This window comes from Epinephelus moara, chromosome 14, assembly GCF_006386435.1.
Source record: "Epinephelus moara isolate mb chromosome 14, YSFRI_EMoa_1.0, whole genome shotgun sequence".
NCBI classification, from domain to species: Eukaryota; Metazoa; Chordata; class Actinopteri; order Perciformes; family Serranidae; genus Epinephelus; species Epinephelus moara.
In genome coordinates, this window is record NC_065519.1 from 15,596,378 (window position 1) to 15,615,721 (window position 19,344).

Consider the following 19,344-nt stretch of genomic DNA (forward strand, 5'->3'; position numbering starts at 1 on the left):
AAAACCTGCCGCCCCTCGCCTGGTGGACCCCCATTGATGAATGACATCATCAGTGTGTGACATGAGTTATGGTGCCAGGTCACAAGGTTGCGGTGGGCTTGCAAACCTATTCCATGCTAATGACTCCCAGGAAATCACAGGCCATTGGCTGTTTATCCTGTTGCCGTGGCAACACTGAAGGGGTTTGCTGATGATGGAGATTCGTGTGATTTAGCCTCAGCTATTTTGGCTACAAACAGAGCAAGCAAAAATGACCTAAATCGTTTTGTGTGTGAACAACACAGATCACATGGAGTCTGATCTTTTCAGTTCAAATTTGGGCCACGTTTATACGTGGTCATAAATCAGATACACGTCTGATTTTTTTGCAATGCGACAATAGAATTCACGCCACTTTTACGTCACCCTGGTCCAGGGATACTCAACTTGCTTTGCCCAGGTGCTACTTTTGCAAAATGACAGGAGGCTAGGGGCCGATTGCAGCAGCCTCACACAGGTCAGGTGTACTCAAGGAGCGTCTAGGACTTGTGAACATTCGAGGCTTAACCCGGGCTTCCGTCGGGGGGTCTGGAGAATGTCCACTGGCAGGTTTTTTGGTAAACAAGCTCTACTTTAAAGCTTTTTTATGCACTCTGGCACCTTATTTGCATTAAAAGTACAAAAAAATCCAGTGTAAATTTAATTTAATTGGGAATAAGAAAATGGTTGGGGGTCCACCTGGTGCTGTATAGCCAGATTTTGGCCCATGGGCCTTAACTTGAGTATCCCTGCTCTAGATTGGCAAAATACAAACATTGGGAAAATAACATAATTAAAAATTTGACTCTCTTCTCTCCTCGTTATCATCCTTTTTCCCCCTAAGTGTCTTTTGAGCCAAAGATAAAATTAAATATATCATGTTATAGCGTCAGCGCTCATTTCATTTTACAGAAAAGGTTTGAAATAATAAGCTCACAGATGTCGAAGAACATGAACAAAATCATGTTAACAAGACAAGACATAGGTGTATTAAATGCACCGGTTAGTTAAAAACCAGTTCAAAATTGGAATTTGGTAACTGCCATATTTAAAAAATGTAAAACACAAACTGGATCTGAGCAAAAAATCCGAGTGGAGCATTAAGGCTGACTGTGAACGCACCCTTTGTCACTTGGATGGCGTTATTAGATAATATACAGGTATATTTTTTACGTTTGTTTTAAAGTAAATGTGTCAAATGCTAAACAGGCATAATTCTATATAATAACTTTTTGCATAGTAATGCTTTCATGTGTTGGAAGCATTTGATGGGCTTCACTGTGAGTTTGTGTCTAGTTTTACAGCGCTATCATATCCCAGTATTTCCTTTCATATACGCCTCCCTCACATTGATTGGAATCTTATTTGTTTTTAATCAAAGCGACTGGAGGACGATAATAATATTCACTGTCAGAAATAAACGCAATCAAATATAGGAATGACATTTTAATATGGATTCAGCATGGAGCCCGGGTAAGATTGGCACATTTTAAATATCAAGTTGCCGTTGTTAATAATGCCACAATTGGCTTCTTTGACAAATGACAATGAGATTGAATGCATATCGGCATTACCGCGAGATCAAACAGATATGACAAATAAATCCAGTTGGAGTTTTTGAATCCATCAGGAGTGTTTACTATGCACGGAGCAATATCTGGCTTTTTAGCTGCAGGTTTCTGACAGATTTTGCGGTTTAAATTGAAGGATACAGTTAATTACTTCCGTCTGTAAACCTCAGATAGATTGACGCGTGACAATTAGAAAAAGAACGGCTTCGTATTTCTGTGACAATGATTTTTTTTCTTTGAATTTATCAGTATAAACGACCGAGAATTATTTGTATGAAACTATAATTATGATGATTTAAATTAAAAGTAATGCCGCTTTGTGATTTCAGGGATCAATTTGGTTTATTTCATCAATTCTGAAATAATATCTGTTGTTTTCTCATACTGAGCTGAGCCCAAACGAAGGATTGTGCTTTGAATAAACTGGCTGAAGTTGTATTGAAATATTCTTTTCATCACTATCTTCACATCCAACTCCATTTTAATCTTCATGCTCAACTTCATCTTTAACCCCACAGCTCTCTCTTTCTCTTCATCCCTCCCTCACACCCTCTCTTTGTGTGTTACGGGCGGTCAGAGGCGGAAGGGCGTCCAGGGTTTTTTGGGTGTTTGTTTTATTTTACTGGGAACTACACTGCTTCCTGACAACAGTCTGAAAACAGGCAAGAATGCCACATGACTCAATGACTCAACCCTGCTGCTCTGCCTTTCTCTCTTGCGCACACACTCGCACACAAATGCAGACACAGCCAACTTATAAACAGAACTCACATGATGCCAACCTACAAAACCGCACACACTGCATGCCAACCTCTGATAACAGCAAATGAAAGTACATCCATATCTACACCTCACACGATCTGCATTCAGAACATACCACTACACTTCTGTCTCTCTCGCTCCAGACTCCAGCGCTTCCACAATAAGTGTAAGGGCTCTCAGCGGACTGCCCTCTGACAGTAAAAAAGTGATGATTGCAAATACAAGGCGGACTGGCGAGGCCCGCGGCATCTATTATAGAGCAAAAGGGCCCCCAGTCTGTCTGTCTGCCTCTCTGACTGGCTGTCTGGCTGGCTGGTTGGTTGGCTGGTTGGCAGTGCATCAGTACTACTACTGCTGTTGCTGCCATGGCCCGCCACAACAATCGCTGGCTGGGCTCCTGAAGCCAGCTCCTGGACCACAGCCAGCAGCCTGTTTGCTCTACACCATTAATTTATGTTCACTGGAGATGGTGCAAGGTTGTAGAGAAGCTCTACAGCATAACTGCCCCGCTCGCCTGCCAAGCTACAGTAACAGTAAAGCGGGTGAGGGGAGTCAGGAGGAGCGAGGGATGAATGGAGTGATGAGGGGTGAGGAAGGAGCCCTGGAGGATATGCGCGATATAGGCATCTGATTGTACCAAGCTCCATGAGGCTAAATAGCAATCACTCCCACACAATCCCAATGCACCTCCAGACTTATCGGATCGACCAATGAAAGGAGAGATGTTTTAAGGGAACGTTCCCAAATGCTATCATGCATAATGATAATAAGGTATCATTTTTATCCAATAAAGAAAAGAAAACTGTTTAGTATCTGTGCAGAAATCTGCAAAAGACTCCCAAACGAGGATCAACTGAGCCCAGCCCATAGATCTATTGGAGTTTGCCAACAGTTATATACACAAACTGTGTGTGTGCTCTGTTGTGGACCTGGTCTCATTTGTGGCCTGCAGCCATAGAGATGCGCCTATTTAATCGTCAGATCGAGTTCATGGCTTCTTTTTCCACCACACGGCTGCCCCTCCACTTTCAAGAGGAGGAATATGATCCCTCCATCCTTACAGCGGGGGCCTGGTCTCCTCTCAGTCTCTCCCTCTCTCTCATTTCCGTCGATCTCTCCTTCTCCTGCTGTACTCCATAGGCCCCAGCAGCTATCCCTTTCTCGCTACACGCTAACCCGTCTGGCCTCGTCTCGTATCCTCTCCACTCCACCTCTTCTCTTCTCCTCTCCTCTCCTCTCATCTCGTCCCCCCCCCTCTTTCAAAGTTTCCGCTCGAGCTTTAAGCCAGGTCCTAGAGGGCAGGAATTTGGCCTGGTTTTTCAGACCAGTCTGTTGGCTTTGTTGTGGTAACTGGCTGCTCAGGGGCACCCAGCTCTGTTCTGCTCTGCTCTCCAGCTCGCCTGATGTCAACACACAGCCACGCTCACTACTTGCTCTCAAGAAATCTTTAAAACATCTTGTTGCAGTGACTACAGCTGAGCCAAAGAGTCGTCTTCCCACAAAGAGTTTTGTTCCTATTAAATTTCAATAACTTCAAATTTCCAAGTCTTTTTTTTAAATAATTCTCCAAAAATGAACCCCCTGTTCTTTTATCTCCTATGATGTAGCTTGTTGGGAGTGTGAAGTAATTGGTCTCTTGCCTTTGCGAGGGACTTTTAGGGCCTATAAGCAGATCATTAGAGGCCTGGTGGGCCTGTCAAAGCACAAGACCCCACCCACTCTGCCTGCATTGGACAACCTCATGTCCACACCACTTGTCACTGTTGCCAGTCATAAAGTCTCTGGGAGCACATGCTATAGCTAAAGCGTAGTGAACGAACTAAGCCTCTGAATAAACACTGGCACTGGTTTAATGGCGTATGTACACATTGTAAAAAAGCAATGATTTTCTATACTGACTAACTGAGAGTTGGCCTCAGGAAACCTTGAGCATGAGAGCAACAAAAGAGACACCACTAAATCTGACACCCAAAACAAGTTTTACACCTTTTAAGTTCCTGTCATTTCCAATGGGGAAGAAAACTAGGATTTGTTTCTGAGTCCAAAATTACCACAACTACCTCCTGACAAATGTGGCCTTGTTTTTCCTTATGCTTCATACACGTACATTAAGTTCTGCGTCAAATAGGTCCATGTTTTCAGACACTATTCAGACATACTGATGCTCACGGGCCATTTTAAAGTCAAAATAAAAAGAAAAATGCCCTTTTTAATTTTTTTTATAACATATCCCTGGACATTTTGTGCACATATTTAACAATAAATCACTATCTTTATATGCTTAAATCAAAATCCAATCACTTTTTCTTCCTGTAAAACCAAGTTTGACGTGTGTTTATGTAAGCTACTACCAACCAATTGCAACCTATAATATCACCACATCCACCCATCAATCAATCTGCAACTTTTAGCCACACAAAGCTAACATTAGGTGAGCTAGCTAGCAAAAGCATGCTACATCTGTGTGTCTTCGCTTTACAAAAATACTGTGGTTATGGGCGTCGTGGTCAGAGGTGCCTTTATTTAGATCTAGCCATATAGAAGGTATAGTGTTTTTCTTGTGTGCTATGAGGTCTGTTTGATATATTTTTGAGTAGCATATGTATAAGTGTGTAGCACACTGTTGTGTACTCAAGTTTTTTCTCCACATACGTTGATATATAACATGCATTTGTGTATAATGTATGCAGTGTAATTTGTTATCTCTGGTGGGAGGGTCATCTGGCTGGAGCATATGTATTTTAAGATGCCGTCTTTATACATAAAGCTAAGTCTGACGAAGAGAATTAGCTCAAAACGTCACTTGTGGGTGTGCTAATAAATTGCATTTAAGGGAGCTACAGTGTGCGGCCCTTGCTTCATGTTGTTTATCGCTATCTTTCATTGGTTGTAATTGTACACTGATCAAATATTCTGTTTCACTGATAAATGTGTCACAACGCAGAAGCTCTAACTTCCATTTCACTGGGACTCCAAAGATTTGTTGGCAAAGCGCAGGGGGCAAGACAGTAGAGCACTTCTAACCCAGAGCCTGTTGATAAAGTCTGTTGGGAAAGGGACTTAATATTAACATACAGTGTCTCTTTAAGTTTATCCTCTTTCTCTATTGTGTGCTGTGGACTTTGTTTAACTTCCTAAGTCAAAGTAAAGTGGGGCTGATCTTCCATTGAAACAGAAACAGAGTAATTTGTGCAGAGATGGACAGACCGAGGGAGAGAAAAGGGGGCTGTGATCGCTCTTCAAATAGAAGCTTCTGAGAGTTTCCACTTGACGGTTCTCCCTTTCATTGTGCATTAACTTAATGAGCATAAGTATTCAAATACACAACCAGGACCTCTTTTAGCTCGCTCCCTCTCTCTTTCTAGTCCCCCCCCCCCACTCCACTGTCTCTTTAAGACTCCACATTCTCGAGAGAAAGGCCAGTACATTCTAATAGCGAGCCTCAGGACACAACAACAAGAGCACAACCACTTACAGAGGACAAACAAGAAACCCCCAGGGCCGGCTACAGAATGTCAAGCCAATTTGGAAGATATCATAGGACATTTGTAATGTCAATTTTTGTTTTCAGGTCAAAAATCAAAGGCAAACATGGTGGGTAACATTTGTCCGTTACAGTGCAGGCAGGAACACCCCCTCCCCCGCTGAAAAACAGCTGCAGGGGACACTTCCTGTTTGCTAATGATGCTAAATGTGTTCAAGTCAACCATGTCAAATTTTCTCTCCCTCTGAATGGACAGCTGGGGTGGAAAGAGAGGTTTTCTCTTCTCCTTTCCACTGTCTCCCTTTTCCTCCATCCTCTGCCAGTGAGAGAAGCTCTCAGGGCCGTGACAGACAGACACTTCAGATCATGTCCCTGTCAGTGAGACAGGAGGAGCACAGCCGATGGTAACCATAGGTGCATTCATCTGAGATCACAAGTACTTCCATGGAACAAAGCCAGCCAAGCCCTGATCAGTCACCACCCCGTCCCTACCTGTTGTGTCTGTTCTCTTTTTACTGAATACCGTTTTTGCCTCTCAGAAATGCACATCTTCTGAGCTCGCCTTTCATCTCGGGGTGCATGAGTCAAGGAGATATCTCCTGTCATTGCTCAACACCCAGGGGCGGCTGGCTGCATGGGGCTGTGTGGACTGACAAATGCCCTCAGGATCTTTCACTTTCTTAATGTTCCTCAAAGCAGAGTCGACATGTGATGTGGAGTTAAAATGCCTTTGTGAAGTGCCGCCAAAAAAAAGAGAGGAGAAGAGAGGAGAAAAGAAGGAGTGGTAAGGCAGGGATATAGCTTTTAGGCCTGGTTAATAGCAGCCGATCTTTAAGTGCATTCTTCCATCCTCTCCCTCTCTCTCCTTGTAGTGCTCTTAGGCTCAATCCTGCCCGGGGGCCGAGGTGACCTTTGACCTGGCTGGCCTGCCTTGCTACAGCCCTCTCGTTTGTTAGGGGCTTTATCCACTGACAAAGCAGGCAGGAAGTTGGCAGCCACCCAGCAGCCCCATGGGAGGATGACCATCAGCTAGCTCAGCTTACCGCTTATTACAGGATGGTGGGGAGCATGTGTGTCTGTCTGTGCACTGGCGTGTGTGCGCCCTTGTGCTTGCACACACTGTATGCATGCTTGTTTATAAACGTACTCGTGCACGTGGAATGCATGCATGTTCAACTGCAGCTGCACACTTGTGTTCGCGTGCACATGTGTGGAAAAGCGACAGCGTCAGAGATGTGGCTGACCTTTTGTTTTTTAATTATTTTTTTACTCGTGCCGGCAATTTTTTACTTTGCTAGCTAATGACACGCAAAGAATAAGCCTGGAAGCTACGGACGTCCCTGTCTCCGAGCTAACCCGATCAGCTACGCATGTTAGCAACAATCAGGCAACCTTCCAGCCGCTGGACTCAGGGGACCCCAGCACACTTCTTTCTCTCTCTGTCTCTCCACCTCCTCCTCCTCCTCTCTGCAGCCTGCTCATCAGAGCGCTCAGAACAGCTCACTAAAACATTATATCATAAGACACTCCAGTTTCACTCTCGCCACTCCATAAAAGTCAGGTAATTCATACTTCATTTATATACCTTCCCATTAATAAAGCTGATGAACTTTTACTCCTTAAATCTAATGGGCCATTTTGCCGTGGCTGCCAGCGCTCGCCGTTTTCTCCGTCTCTCTCTATCTGCCTCTCCTCTTCCTTCTACTCTCCTGGAGAAAGCTAATCCACAGTCACTTAGCCACTGATCACGTACAGTGTTTTATGGGTGAGGAGAGAAAGAGAAGGATTTAGAGATTTTTGAGGCTTTTGACTGACCTCTTGCCACAGACGAGCAGTGACACGTACCGTATGGTGATTTTAGCTTTTGGTGGTTCTCTCCCCTCTCTCTCTTTACCTGGGTCTCTATCTGGGTGCGACACAGGGTCATTGACCTCCGGGCCTAAAGCAAGGCATGATGGCTCCCCAGCTCGGAGGCTGTTGACAAGCGTCTGTGTTCTTTTCAACAACTCGTTGAACCACCACCCCCACCACCCCTTCCCTTCTCAGGAATGTAACACAACCGCTCACTGAGGTAACCCAAGCCCCTCCCCTCTTCCCATCCTTCATTTACAGAAAGAAAAAGAGACAGAGCAAGAGAAAGCCAGTGAAAGCAAGACCAACTGGGGGTGTTAGACAGCTGTCCCCCATCTCCCCATCTAACTCTTGCTCCCTCTCTATTTCTCTTCCTCTCTTTAGATTTGCTTCTAGCCAACTGCCTGTGGAATAATTAATGATGCAATTGAGCCGAGGAGAGGACTCTGACCAGCAGGGGCCGTCCCTGAATGCCTGGGTAGCCGTTTTATGGAAGACCGGAAAATAGGAGGAGAGAAAGACACGGGGAGATAGATAGGCAGAGGAAGAGGGAGACATAAAACAGTCAGACAGTGAAGAAAAAGAGATGGTTAATAGTCTGTTCCCCCCAACAAGCCTTAACCCAGTCTTCCTCTCTGTTTTCTACCCCTCTAGTCTAATCCTCCGTCCCCATCCCCCCTCTCCTCTCCTCCATCCTGATGGCGGGATTGGGGGGCCTGACCTGTCTGGTGATTGATGGTAATGTCTCAGGAAGTCATTTTCCCCGACAGCACCCTGCCGCCTTTCACCAGGCCTGGTGCAGAGGTGAGCCCATCACATGGATGCTTTTAACTCTTTGCTCACTCGCTGCCCAGGTCTGCCTGACCCGTCTATCTCACACGCCCTCATCCCCACACCACCCTTTGCTCCCTATGCCAACCACCAACTCTGAGCCAGCTGAGTCAGACACCATGACGGGGGTGAGAAAGTTGGTGACACAAGATTAAAAAAAGTTTGCAGAGCAGTGAAAACAAGGGCATCTTGGCAAAAAAACACAGGCCATCTTGAAGTGGATCTGCCAAGTGGCCCCTAATTCAGGTTGCTGGGGATGGATCCCCACGACTCCATTACTGTCAGCGCTTACCACCTCCATTATGGCAATTAGGACGTGGTTCCAACACTAGGAATGCTTTGCTATGCTCTGGAATTGCTAACATCTGCCGTGTCTCCGCTCCATGTGTCAGAGTAGAGTTGTCTTTTCTTAAACACACATCTTTTTACAGTCACACTCTCCACTCTCTCTCCTCTCTTTTCCTCCCCGCTTCTTCGACGCTGCTCTCCACATTTATTTTCTTAATTCGACTCAAACTGTGCCTTAAAGAGATCCCTCTCTGTTTGAGTCCAAATAACCTAAAATGATCCGTGAAGAGCCTCGCGGTTCCCGTTTTCAATAGGCTTCATTAGTTTTTAATATCTAGCCAAGGAACGGAGGGGAAAATGGCATGGAGATAATCAATGGAAAGGGGCTGGTAGCCTATTAATCTCCCCCAAAGGATTGTGGGTTAATACACGCTCTTGCATAGGCAAACATGGCTGTGTGGTGAACACATCTGTCTGCCTGGATGGGCTACTTAATGAAACAGCCAGCGTTTGGCTGCTGAGATGGATGTCGTTCCCCCAGTGAAAAATGAGTTCTCTCTCCCACTACGCTGAGCCACACATGATAGGGCTCCATTCAATTCACCAGAGACCTGACTGTGTCCCCCGCGTGAGAGCAGCTTAAACAATGAGGGTGCCGGGCAGGACAGGCAACGCATGGCCACTAGAGCAAGTCTTCATGGAGATCATATCAGGGAATCCTAATGTGAACAAGAGGGTGACTGATCTGGGAATGAGAGGAGACAGAGAAAGACTAGAAGAGCAGTGGTACAGTAGGCAGATAAAGAAGAACAAGGGAGGATAGAGATGAAGGCTGAGCCACCTGGGATAGATAAGCAGGCTCAATGTGTCTGAGCGACAGTGTTTGTGTGTGAAAACTTTGCTGTGCGTTTGTGTGTGAGCATTCTTGCCTAACTGCCAGGACATGTGTGTATGTTTTACTGTGTGTGTGTATTCTGACAGTGTCGGAGGTGACCCCCGGTCAGGGAGTCCTGTAACAGGAGCTCACCTCCGGTTCTGCGAGCTCTCCTCTCAGTGTGCTAAACAGCCACCTGAAGACAGGATTAGCCATTGTGACCTGGCCCCAGAGGTAACCGAGATACACCTCCGGGGACAGACATGAAACACACACTGTCACGTGTTTTGCAGAGACGCAGCCAGGTGGGAGGAGACACACACACAGAGGAAGATAGAGGTTAAAAAAAAAAAAAAAAAAAATGGAGACAAGACGGGACAGGTGGCGATGGGGATTGTAAGAGCAAACAGGACACCTATAAGAGGATGAATGCAAGCAGGGTACAGTGTAACGTCGAGCGAGCTGAGTTAAAGGTGTCAGCGGTGTTTGCTGTTGTCTAGTGAAAACAAAGAATCAGAGCGTAAGAGGATTGGGCGACCTAACCCAGTGCCTTGGGGTAGCTGAGATTTGTGCCTGCATGGAAATTGATGCCTGTCAGCCTGTCTATGACTCAACTCTTGACAGTATGCATGCATGTGTATTTCTGTGTGCACATACAAAGTGTGCGTGCTGTGCTGTGACAAATGAGCTGTGCTTAATTTGCGACTGATTATACGGGCTGCTGGTGCCCTAAACCCCCTTTGAACTTGTAATTGCCCCTGGTTTCAGTAATGAACATTAAGGAGGATTCAGAAATGTGTGGCTAATTACACATTTGCCCCCCTTTTTCATTTCTTCATCTTCATATTGGGTGAGAAAGGGGAAAAGGAGGAGCAGGAGTAGTGGTAGTAGGAGGATGAGAGCCAAGGAGGAGGTTCTGGGTTGGGAGGCATACACACTGCTGTTGTCGCCCTCTTTATCTAAATAATTGTACAAGCTGGTTTATGGGCTTTAGAGAGGTGCTTTGTGTGTCAGCCGCTACAGCCCTGGGGATATGGGGACTAGCTTTCCTCATGATCAATATTCAGAGAGATTCACATCTGGAGCCAAGGCCTGCTCTGCTCAGATTTGGATTTATATATATTTATTTTTTCTTTTTATTTGATTTCTTTGCTTCTCTTCTTCCTCTATCCCTCTGCTTAATCTTATCAGCATGTGGTATTTTTTTGATACAGGGGGTTGCTTATCTATCACACATGCTCATTTGTATAGCCTTACATGATCTTAGGGGGATGTGGCTGCAGAGAAATCCGGAGTAAACGAGGTCTGCTCTGTGTGGAGAGCAGACACCAGCAACACGCGGCTCAATATATACGCTTGGCAGAACTGCTTGAGCAGCGGAGCATTCTGGGTAAATGGCTGCGGTGCAGGGAGGGTCCACTGAGGCTAGTGGAGGGGGAAGAGTTGGGGAAAGGAGCAACAAATTGACCCGCTCTGCCTCAGTCTTTGATGTGGACTGGGCTCTCTCTTAAAAACCAGTCCATATGTTCAGAGAGGGAAAGAGAGAGGATATCAATGGGGGAAAAAAATGAAAAGGTGAGGAAGTGGGGGGAAGAGGTGAGAACAAGAGACATGGCTCCCAGTTATAAGGACCCCACTGTGCAGGAATCCCACTGCCTGCCCCTGGACTGAGCGCCGGGCAAAACAAAAGCATGCATTTGAGAGGAGTAGGAAGGGAGGGGAGAGAAATCACACAAAATGGCAGGAGTGGGATTTGGTGCAGCCAGGGTCCCATGACAAACCAAACAGTGAAACACAAGGTCTGTTTTTGATTTCTACTCAATGCCTCCATCCCTCAACCTTTTCTCTTTCCTCGCCTCTCCCTCCCTTCTTTAGCCTGGTTCGCCGTTTTCCACCGCTTGTGCTGCTCCTTTTTTCCCCTTTTGCATTATTCTTCTCTTGGTGTGAGATGAATATCAAAGCAACACTGGGGCAGCTTGGAGGCCTGCAGCAGAATCTCATTGGCCTCAATGGTCCCCAGCATGCAGCAGCCACCGTTCTAGCAGCTCTTGCCACAACCCCGCAATCAACCGTGGGGTGGGGGGTGGGGGGCTAGCCTGCAGGGCGGTACCCCTGGAAGGGTAAGGGGTAATTTAAGGAAACTAGCTCTAAGATGTGAAACCAAAATCCTCTTATGCATTTTGTTATGAGTAAGATAACCCCAAAAGTGTAGAAAAGGGAAAGCGGCACTGAATCAGCTACCACCATCTTAATAACCTTGGTTTTCCACCGGGGGCATGTACGCTATCACAGACTGCCTCACGGGGTCCCTTATTACACATGACGTCATCCAGCTCTATTTCCCATAGAGTCAGCTCAGCCAGGTCCTAGCCAGCAGATCAGCGTTATGACTACAGCTGCGGATTGCGCTAAGGCAAGGAAACATTGCCAAGCTGGAGCTTACTCTCAGCGGAGCACAGGGCCTTACAGAGGTCTCCTCAGCTCTGCGCATGTGTGATCTTGGAGGAGTCTCTCCCTAGTCAGAGCTGTGAGTTTATAAATCTGACTGCCCTCCACAGGCCCAGCACTGTTTGGATTCTGCTGCGGTCAGGGCATGTGCAGTCACCTCGGCAGGGGTCGGTCAAACTCACGCTGCGCTCACGGTCTTCCATCAGAACGCCACTGTTGTAAAATGCCTTTTAAGAAACGCACATACACTGTCCTCCTTTGTTTTTCAGTTCGCTCTTGTCTGACTGGAGGATATGTCGCGGGTTACTCTGTTTTTTTCTTTGGCAAACACTGTGGAGTTTCACACAGCTTAATCACCTCCATGCAGTGGGAACGTGTCGTAAACAGTCCCTCAGCGAAAGCACTCATTTCTGCTACTTCATTAAACAACCTGCATTAAGATGCAAACAGCAGGAATGAAAATTAACAGGGAGGGAGGGGGAAGGAAAGAAACATGAGGTAGAGGGAGGAGAAGCGTCGGGGTTAAGCAGGTATCCCTACATTTCCACATGCACAATAACACCATGTTCTATGGGAACGAAACACCAAACACGCCTGCTCTCTTCACAAGCTTACACACACAGTGTATGCAAGGTTAGTGTGCCATGCTTTATATGTCAGTGGATTCCACGTGGGGTTAGTTGGCTTTGAAGTGGAACTATGACAGATCTGGATTAGGGGGCAAAGTGTAAAGGTCTGATGTCGGAGCATGAAACGAATTAGGCCTTATTACATTCTAATGCAGCACTAAACCTCTGGAACGGCTACCTACTATGCCAAAGCACACTGTAAACAAGGCTCTCGACACACTAACACTGGGAAATTACCGCAAAGCTGCTCTGCAATGATATGGCAAAGTTGATGCAGCCTGTCGTATAATTATACAGCCTGTGAAAATTGGAAGTCACTGGATCCCCCGTCTAAACTTTCATTCTGTTTTCTGCCCCCTCTTTCTAAAAAAAACCAAAAACATCTTGTTGACAAGTAGGGGTAATTTGTTGATGATGAAGAAGGTGAGATTCTCGTGCGAAATAATGCATTTTTCAAGTGTCTTCACTGGTTTGAGAGTCTTTCTCTGTGAGGTCTGTCCATGCTGCGGTGGCCCCTCAGTGGTGGCCTAGCTGGGGGAAGAACAGATGGCAGGCTGAGGTGGCTTGTGTCTCTGTTTTCCAGGGTCGCTGAGCAGCCAACATTCGAACACAGCGACTAGACAATAGCTCGGCACCAAACCTCAACCCTGAGCATCTCCTTCAGGACTCATTATCAATGACTTTTCAACGACTTAACATCGCCAAACTACCCTGTCATGTTGTCACCAACACCTGTTTTGTAAACACACGCGCACAAAGCGACGGGCTGTTGTCACAAACGTAATGTGATGACTCTTTTTCCCTGCGTCTCTCGCTGATCGTCACACATTTGGGCGGCGGCAGTGAACCAAACTGTCGCCTGGGTTGCCACGGGTGACTGGAGAGCTGACTTTTGGGCTCCGAGGCAAACGAGCACATGACAGATTAGTGTGTGGGCCTCCTCCAGGCTTCCACCTCTGTGACCCTTAGGAGCCCCCTCTTTACCCCCTCCTCACCCTTGCTCTTACCTCCTAAACACTCCCCCCCTTCTCCTGTTTCTGCTTTGTCTCCACCCTCTCTTCATCTAAACTCTCACAACAAACAAAAAAGGTGAAAAGCAAACAGATTTTTGATGTATATGACTGACACATAGTTGCTTCTGTATCATATTTATGGCTTTAAAAGTTAATTTAATCACACTAGATGTAAGTGAACTAACTGAGCATGATTTTGTTTTTGAATAAAGAACAAAACTGGGAAGACAGTGGGCACCAACAAATATGGAATAAACAGCTTTCAGCAGTCGAGTGTAAAAGGAGAAAGGGCTCGGGTATTTCAAACTGTTTGCAGATGTGTGTCTCCACCAGTTAAATGCTGCTTGTACTGGAACAACACACACGGATTAGAAGGACTAGAGGAGCTTAAACAAAAACTGGGGATCCTACAGAGCTGACTGTTTAGTCTACTCAAACAACATGCCCTCTCTTTTCGAAGGGATGGACTTGTACACTTGTTTATCGTATGGGACAAACATCCGTTGCCAGGGTTTGGCCCTGCCTGCGCCCATGTCTTGTGAATGACCCGAGCTGGCTCTTTTATGTGCGTCTATAAAGGGCGGTTGAGAGAGCGGCTAGGAGGGCTCGACCTGACGATGACACCCTGTCGTCATGGAGACTAATGCTATGTTGGGTTTAGGATTGGGGGGGGGGGGTTTGCCAGTGTCACTAGTGTCTAATTATGTTTGCAGCACAATGCACTCATCTCCTGACAAAGTGTGATGTGTCCTCACTCTGTATTAACACAACATCTTCTGAGCCCTGCTGTGTATAAAAACTGTTTCAATACTCACAGCATACAGAACAATGACATATTGTACTAATATCTATTGGCACATAAGCATATCTCATCTGAACACACTTCTACTGCTCACAGTCCAAAGACTTTCCAAATGACCAAGGGATATATCACTTCCCTTTCAAGGTGCCCTGGGGACCAATACACCTGGCTTAGCAGCTTAACAGAATTTCCCCAAACACCCAGGCCAAAGGGTGGCCCGGCACAAAACCTGAGACGCTTGATGCTTGAGAGGGCTACCCTCCTTACTCATCTGACTGACCACTCTCCCCCTCTTCCCTCCGTTCCAGCGCACACATACACACACGTGTGCCAACTCTCAGCTGGCCCGCTCTGCTCCTGAGGTCCCCTATTTATTTTCATAGGTGTTTGAGGGTTTAAACTAGTCAAAAGACAAGGCCAGAGCCCAGAGTGGTATCTTTGTATCTGAGTGCTTCCTGTTTTCATTGCGAGGCCGACCCTTGTCTTTACAGGGGTGAGTAAGGGCTAGCGGGGGGCTAGCAGGGGGTGAGAGGGAAAGGAAGGCCAGGGGCGCCAAGGGGCTAATTGTAGATTTTAGAGTTTGCTTTGGCCGAAAAAAGGGCATCACCTTGTGCAACAACAGGACAAAACTCCCATCACTGCCACCCTCTCTTCTCACTTCTCTTCATCTATCTATCTACCTATCCTCCTGCATCACTCCTTCCTCTCCCAAAATTCACAGTCCATGCTTTTGAAGTGCAGTAGAACATTTTACCCCTAACAGAGAAGTTTACCTTTCTGATAACATAATCTCCCTGTAGTATTGAAAAGCTTATACCAACAGTCTGGGATTTTCCTTCCCCTAATGTGGCTGGAAGACATCCAGAAACTCTTGGGGTGGGAGGGGGGGGTATTATAGAGAGGGAGAGAGAGTGGGAGGGAGGGTAGGAGGAGGGAGAGAAGAGACGGTCTGACCCTTTTCTGCCAGCTAACACCAGCTGATCTGTCCAGCCGTTTGCCAATTACATATGGGGCATTTAAGGTTGCCAGCTCACGTGCTCTGTAGTGCATGTACATGTGGGCTCAACATAAAAGAGGTCAGGTTTAGCAGTAATTGTGGACTCTTCGCATATTTTTTGAGATCTCTACAGCGCCAAAAACTCCATTTTCCCTGCAGCTGGAATGTTGGCGCGGCAAGGTCGATGGTTACTTTCTATACGCGACTGTCCCGGAGAAAACCATCTTGTGATTTCTCCCAAGAGAGTGTGAGGTCAGACTGCAGCGAGGGAGGGTGGGAGGGGAGAGGGAGAGGGCAATTTTGTTATACTGAATCCAAAAGCCAACAGTTGTTACTATTGGCCTGTGTTGTTTTTCCGTGTGTGAGGGGGGGTCCTGTCCTTTTGAGCTTTTCAGAGGATGTGACAATAGCTGGATGTTGAGAACATATGTAGAGAGACCCCTGTGGCTCATAGAAGAGGAGCTCCATGCTGGCCCCGCAGTTTGAGGAAAATACAAGGCCGCTCCTTTCACTCCTCACCCCCTCAGTTAATGAATGCATGAATGGCAGAATGCCGCTATAGGCCATTCAGGGGCCAAAGTCCCCAAGAATTCACCCTTGCACAAACGCACCCAGCAATGGCAAATACATTTGCTTAACAAATTAAAAGAAAGGAGAATGGCTAATGGGTGTGTGTGTGTGTGTGAGGGAGAGTGAGTGAGAGTTTATGGGTGGGAGAATTGGATGGTGAGAAGGGGGATAATTCAATTAGTCCTCTTCCTCAGTAGAGAAATGAAGGAAGGTTAAAAGGGAGGGATTATTATTTGTACAAGACTGGCCAGGGCTTTGCACAAAAGAAACAAATAAAGATTGGAGAGAACATCTACAAGCAGGGGATGTGATAAAGGAGAGAGGGACAGAGAGAAAGAGGGCCTTGAAAGCTCTGCTCCGTCTGAATTAACCAGCTCTCTGAAAAATGCGCCTGTGCCCAACATCGGGCGGCCCCCACCCTCCTTCCCTTTCCACTCTTTCAATTCAATTTTAAAACAATTCTAAAGAAAATTGTTGGCGACTCTTCCAAAAGCTCTGTATGCGTCATTCTGTCTTTTTCTCTTTGCATCTTCTGCAGAAGGGGAGCACTGAGGCTGTGTGAGGCTCTCGCCAGGAAAGATGCCAAATCATGAGGAAATTTTTAGTCTTAACTCACACGAGGTGTGTTCATGCATTGTGTGCGTGTGTATATGCATGCATACGGTAAATCCCAATTCAATAAAACCACTGTTTGTCCCCTTCATACACAAACAAGACATCCAGCTCCAAGTTCAGGGGAGGAAAAAGGACCTAAAGCAAAAAGATTTCTCTCAAATAATTAAAAAAAAAGTTCATCCTCCCTCCCTCCCTCCCTCCCGCCCTCCCGCCCTCAGCCTCTGAATGAAGCCTGGTCTGCGCGGTTTGGTGAGAGGTCTCCAGTCAGGGAGCGATGGAGCTGTGAACAGCTGTGAAGTCATTTTGATAATGATGAGAATAATAAGCATGCAGACTGGCGTGGTGGAGCCGCTAAGGCCTGCGAGGCTCAGGGCTTTGCTGTTGCAGCTTCACTGCTCCTGAATAGATAAAAGTGATTAAAGCACTCCTGATTATCCCTGACCAATATGTAATGGATTTACAGCCCTTTCAATTAGGCCGTATTTGCTGGCCACACATTACTTGGGGTTTTGGTTAGATAATCAGGGTACAGGGGGCTTTGGACAGGGGGCTGGGCACTGGTAAGGAGAGGAGGGGTACAGGGTGCACAGGGGCCACCTGACCCTCTTAAATGTGCGGATGATCCATAAGTCTCTTCTACTTTCTCTCTATCTCTTCTTTTACTTCTCCCTTCCCCCCCTGCATTGTCCCTTTGCTCTGGGACAGGGAGCCACGTGCTCAGAGAGCAGCTTATGTGTCCTGGCGTGGCCACCTCCTCCTGAAATCTGACCTGTGTTGCAAAATCAATACAGCCTGATGTTCTGATAATGTCCTGACATTAGCAAGGGTGGTGGGACATGTGGTCCGTCCCCTTATACATGACAAACTCCGCGCAGACAGAAAAGCAGACTGACACACACACACACACACACACACACACACACACAGAGAAAGCAGCTACGCAAAGGAGTGTTTCATCATATTTTACCAAGTATGTTTGAATTACTGTGGCATTTGAATATTTAATCCAAGCCATGTAGCATCACTGTGTGTAGTGAAGTACATGAGCCAGTGTCAGAGCTGTCTGACTGAACTGTTTGGCAAACAAACAATTTCCTCTCAGCTATGGAGGAGAAATATATTAGCATCTCAACCTCAAACATAAGCGAGAATGTCACCAAGTCAACCGGATTATAAAATGTGAAACTGATCAAGAGGTGAATAGATTCAGTTGTAAAAATGCATTTTGAAAGACATGATATAGCTGTCAGCCTGGAAATGTGCACCCATAACCATGTATACACCTACACAGGAGTTACTGTGACGCAAACAAAAATATGTCACACACACCTTTACACTCACAATCACTCCTTTTAATCTGCCGCAGAAAAACACTCCTCTTCAGGCCAGACAAACAGCGCATCTCACATTGGAATAAATGTCATGGAGTGTTGGGCCGTCTCCCCTCTTACTCAGAGTGTGCTGAGCAGAGTAAACAGTCCAAACTGATTAGATTGACCTGGTCACTGTGTCTGTCTGACAGGTGGCCGACAGGTGAGCATCACAGCGCTGCTGTCACTCACTCCCTCACTTCCTCGGTAACGACTGTGTGACAGCTGTGTGTCTGTGTGTGTCTGAATGTGTGTTCTACTGGGGTTGTTTTCATACATGTGTATCTCCAAAAAAAGTCCTGCTTACCGTGAGATGCTGGAACAGCCACGCCCTCATGATGTTAGTGGCCACCTTGGGGAAAATGCCACGCTTTTTCTGCCTCTTCTTATCCTTGTCCGGATCATCGTCATCCCCTGTGCCAGGCGATGCAACGCTGTTGTCTAAGCCATCTCCTGGACGGAAACCAAACCCGGGGTTAAATAACATCCCCGACAACACCACTGACTCAGAATACTATCAAAAAAAAAAAAAAAATCCTAAATCTGAAAACTCTCAGAGCTGAAACAGAAGTACAGGCAGTCAAAGCTGAATTTAAGGCTCATGAAAAATGGATAAACGGACAAATACCACAGACATGAAAGAATCCACAAGCACTGCGCTGAGGCCTAGAGAATCGCCGCGGCAAAGCTAGTGTTGTGTAGCGGAGATATGGAGGTGGGGGGATTTAGATGGCCTTAGACCAAGTCCCGTACAGCGAGTGAGGGGTTTACACAGAGGCCTAGCTGAGTTGTTCTATACCCCAGAGCACGGGAGAGGGGAATAGGGGTTAATGACTCTAATGTTATGGTTGGACGCTGAAACACTAGGTTCCTCATTCCACTCCTACAGTAGGAGGAGGAGAAGGAGGAGGAAGGAAAAAATGGAGCGCGATGACAAAAAAAAAAATGGACAAGGAGCCTTCAAGTACAGTAGAGGCTCGGACTCATGTCATTAATTCAATTAAATTTGCATGCTTGACATAATGTAGAGCTTTTTTTTCTTCATCTTTTGAAGAGAGCCAAAGGGGACAGGAAGGAGTTATGCAGACATGTACAGTACATTCATGCATTCACATTGCGTGCGCAGACGCACATTCGCACACAAACAAAACTCAAAGGAGTTGATAATTCACGGCATCCAGTTGAGACGTAGGGATGTGATTTGGGGTGGTTCATTGTTGC

General features: G+C 46.4%; 1 protein-coding gene across 10 annotated transcripts in view; it reads right to left on the reverse strand.

Moving 5' to 3' along the window:
- meis2a (Meis homeobox 2a) overlaps nucleotides 1-19,344 on the reverse strand; it is an 85,480-nt gene that overhangs the window by 31,933 nt on the left and 34,203 nt on the right. For 9 of the 10 annotated variants that reach the window (XM_050061320.1, XM_050061314.1, XM_050061316.1 and 6 more), the window contains one exon: nucleotides 18,431-18,576. In XM_050061320.1, coding sequence (XP_049917277.1) covers nucleotides 18,431-18,576 — 146 coding nt within the window. The remainder of the gene's footprint in view (nucleotides 1-18,430; nucleotides 18,577-19,344) is intronic. The other variant, XM_050061318.1, reaches the window with a different exon arrangement.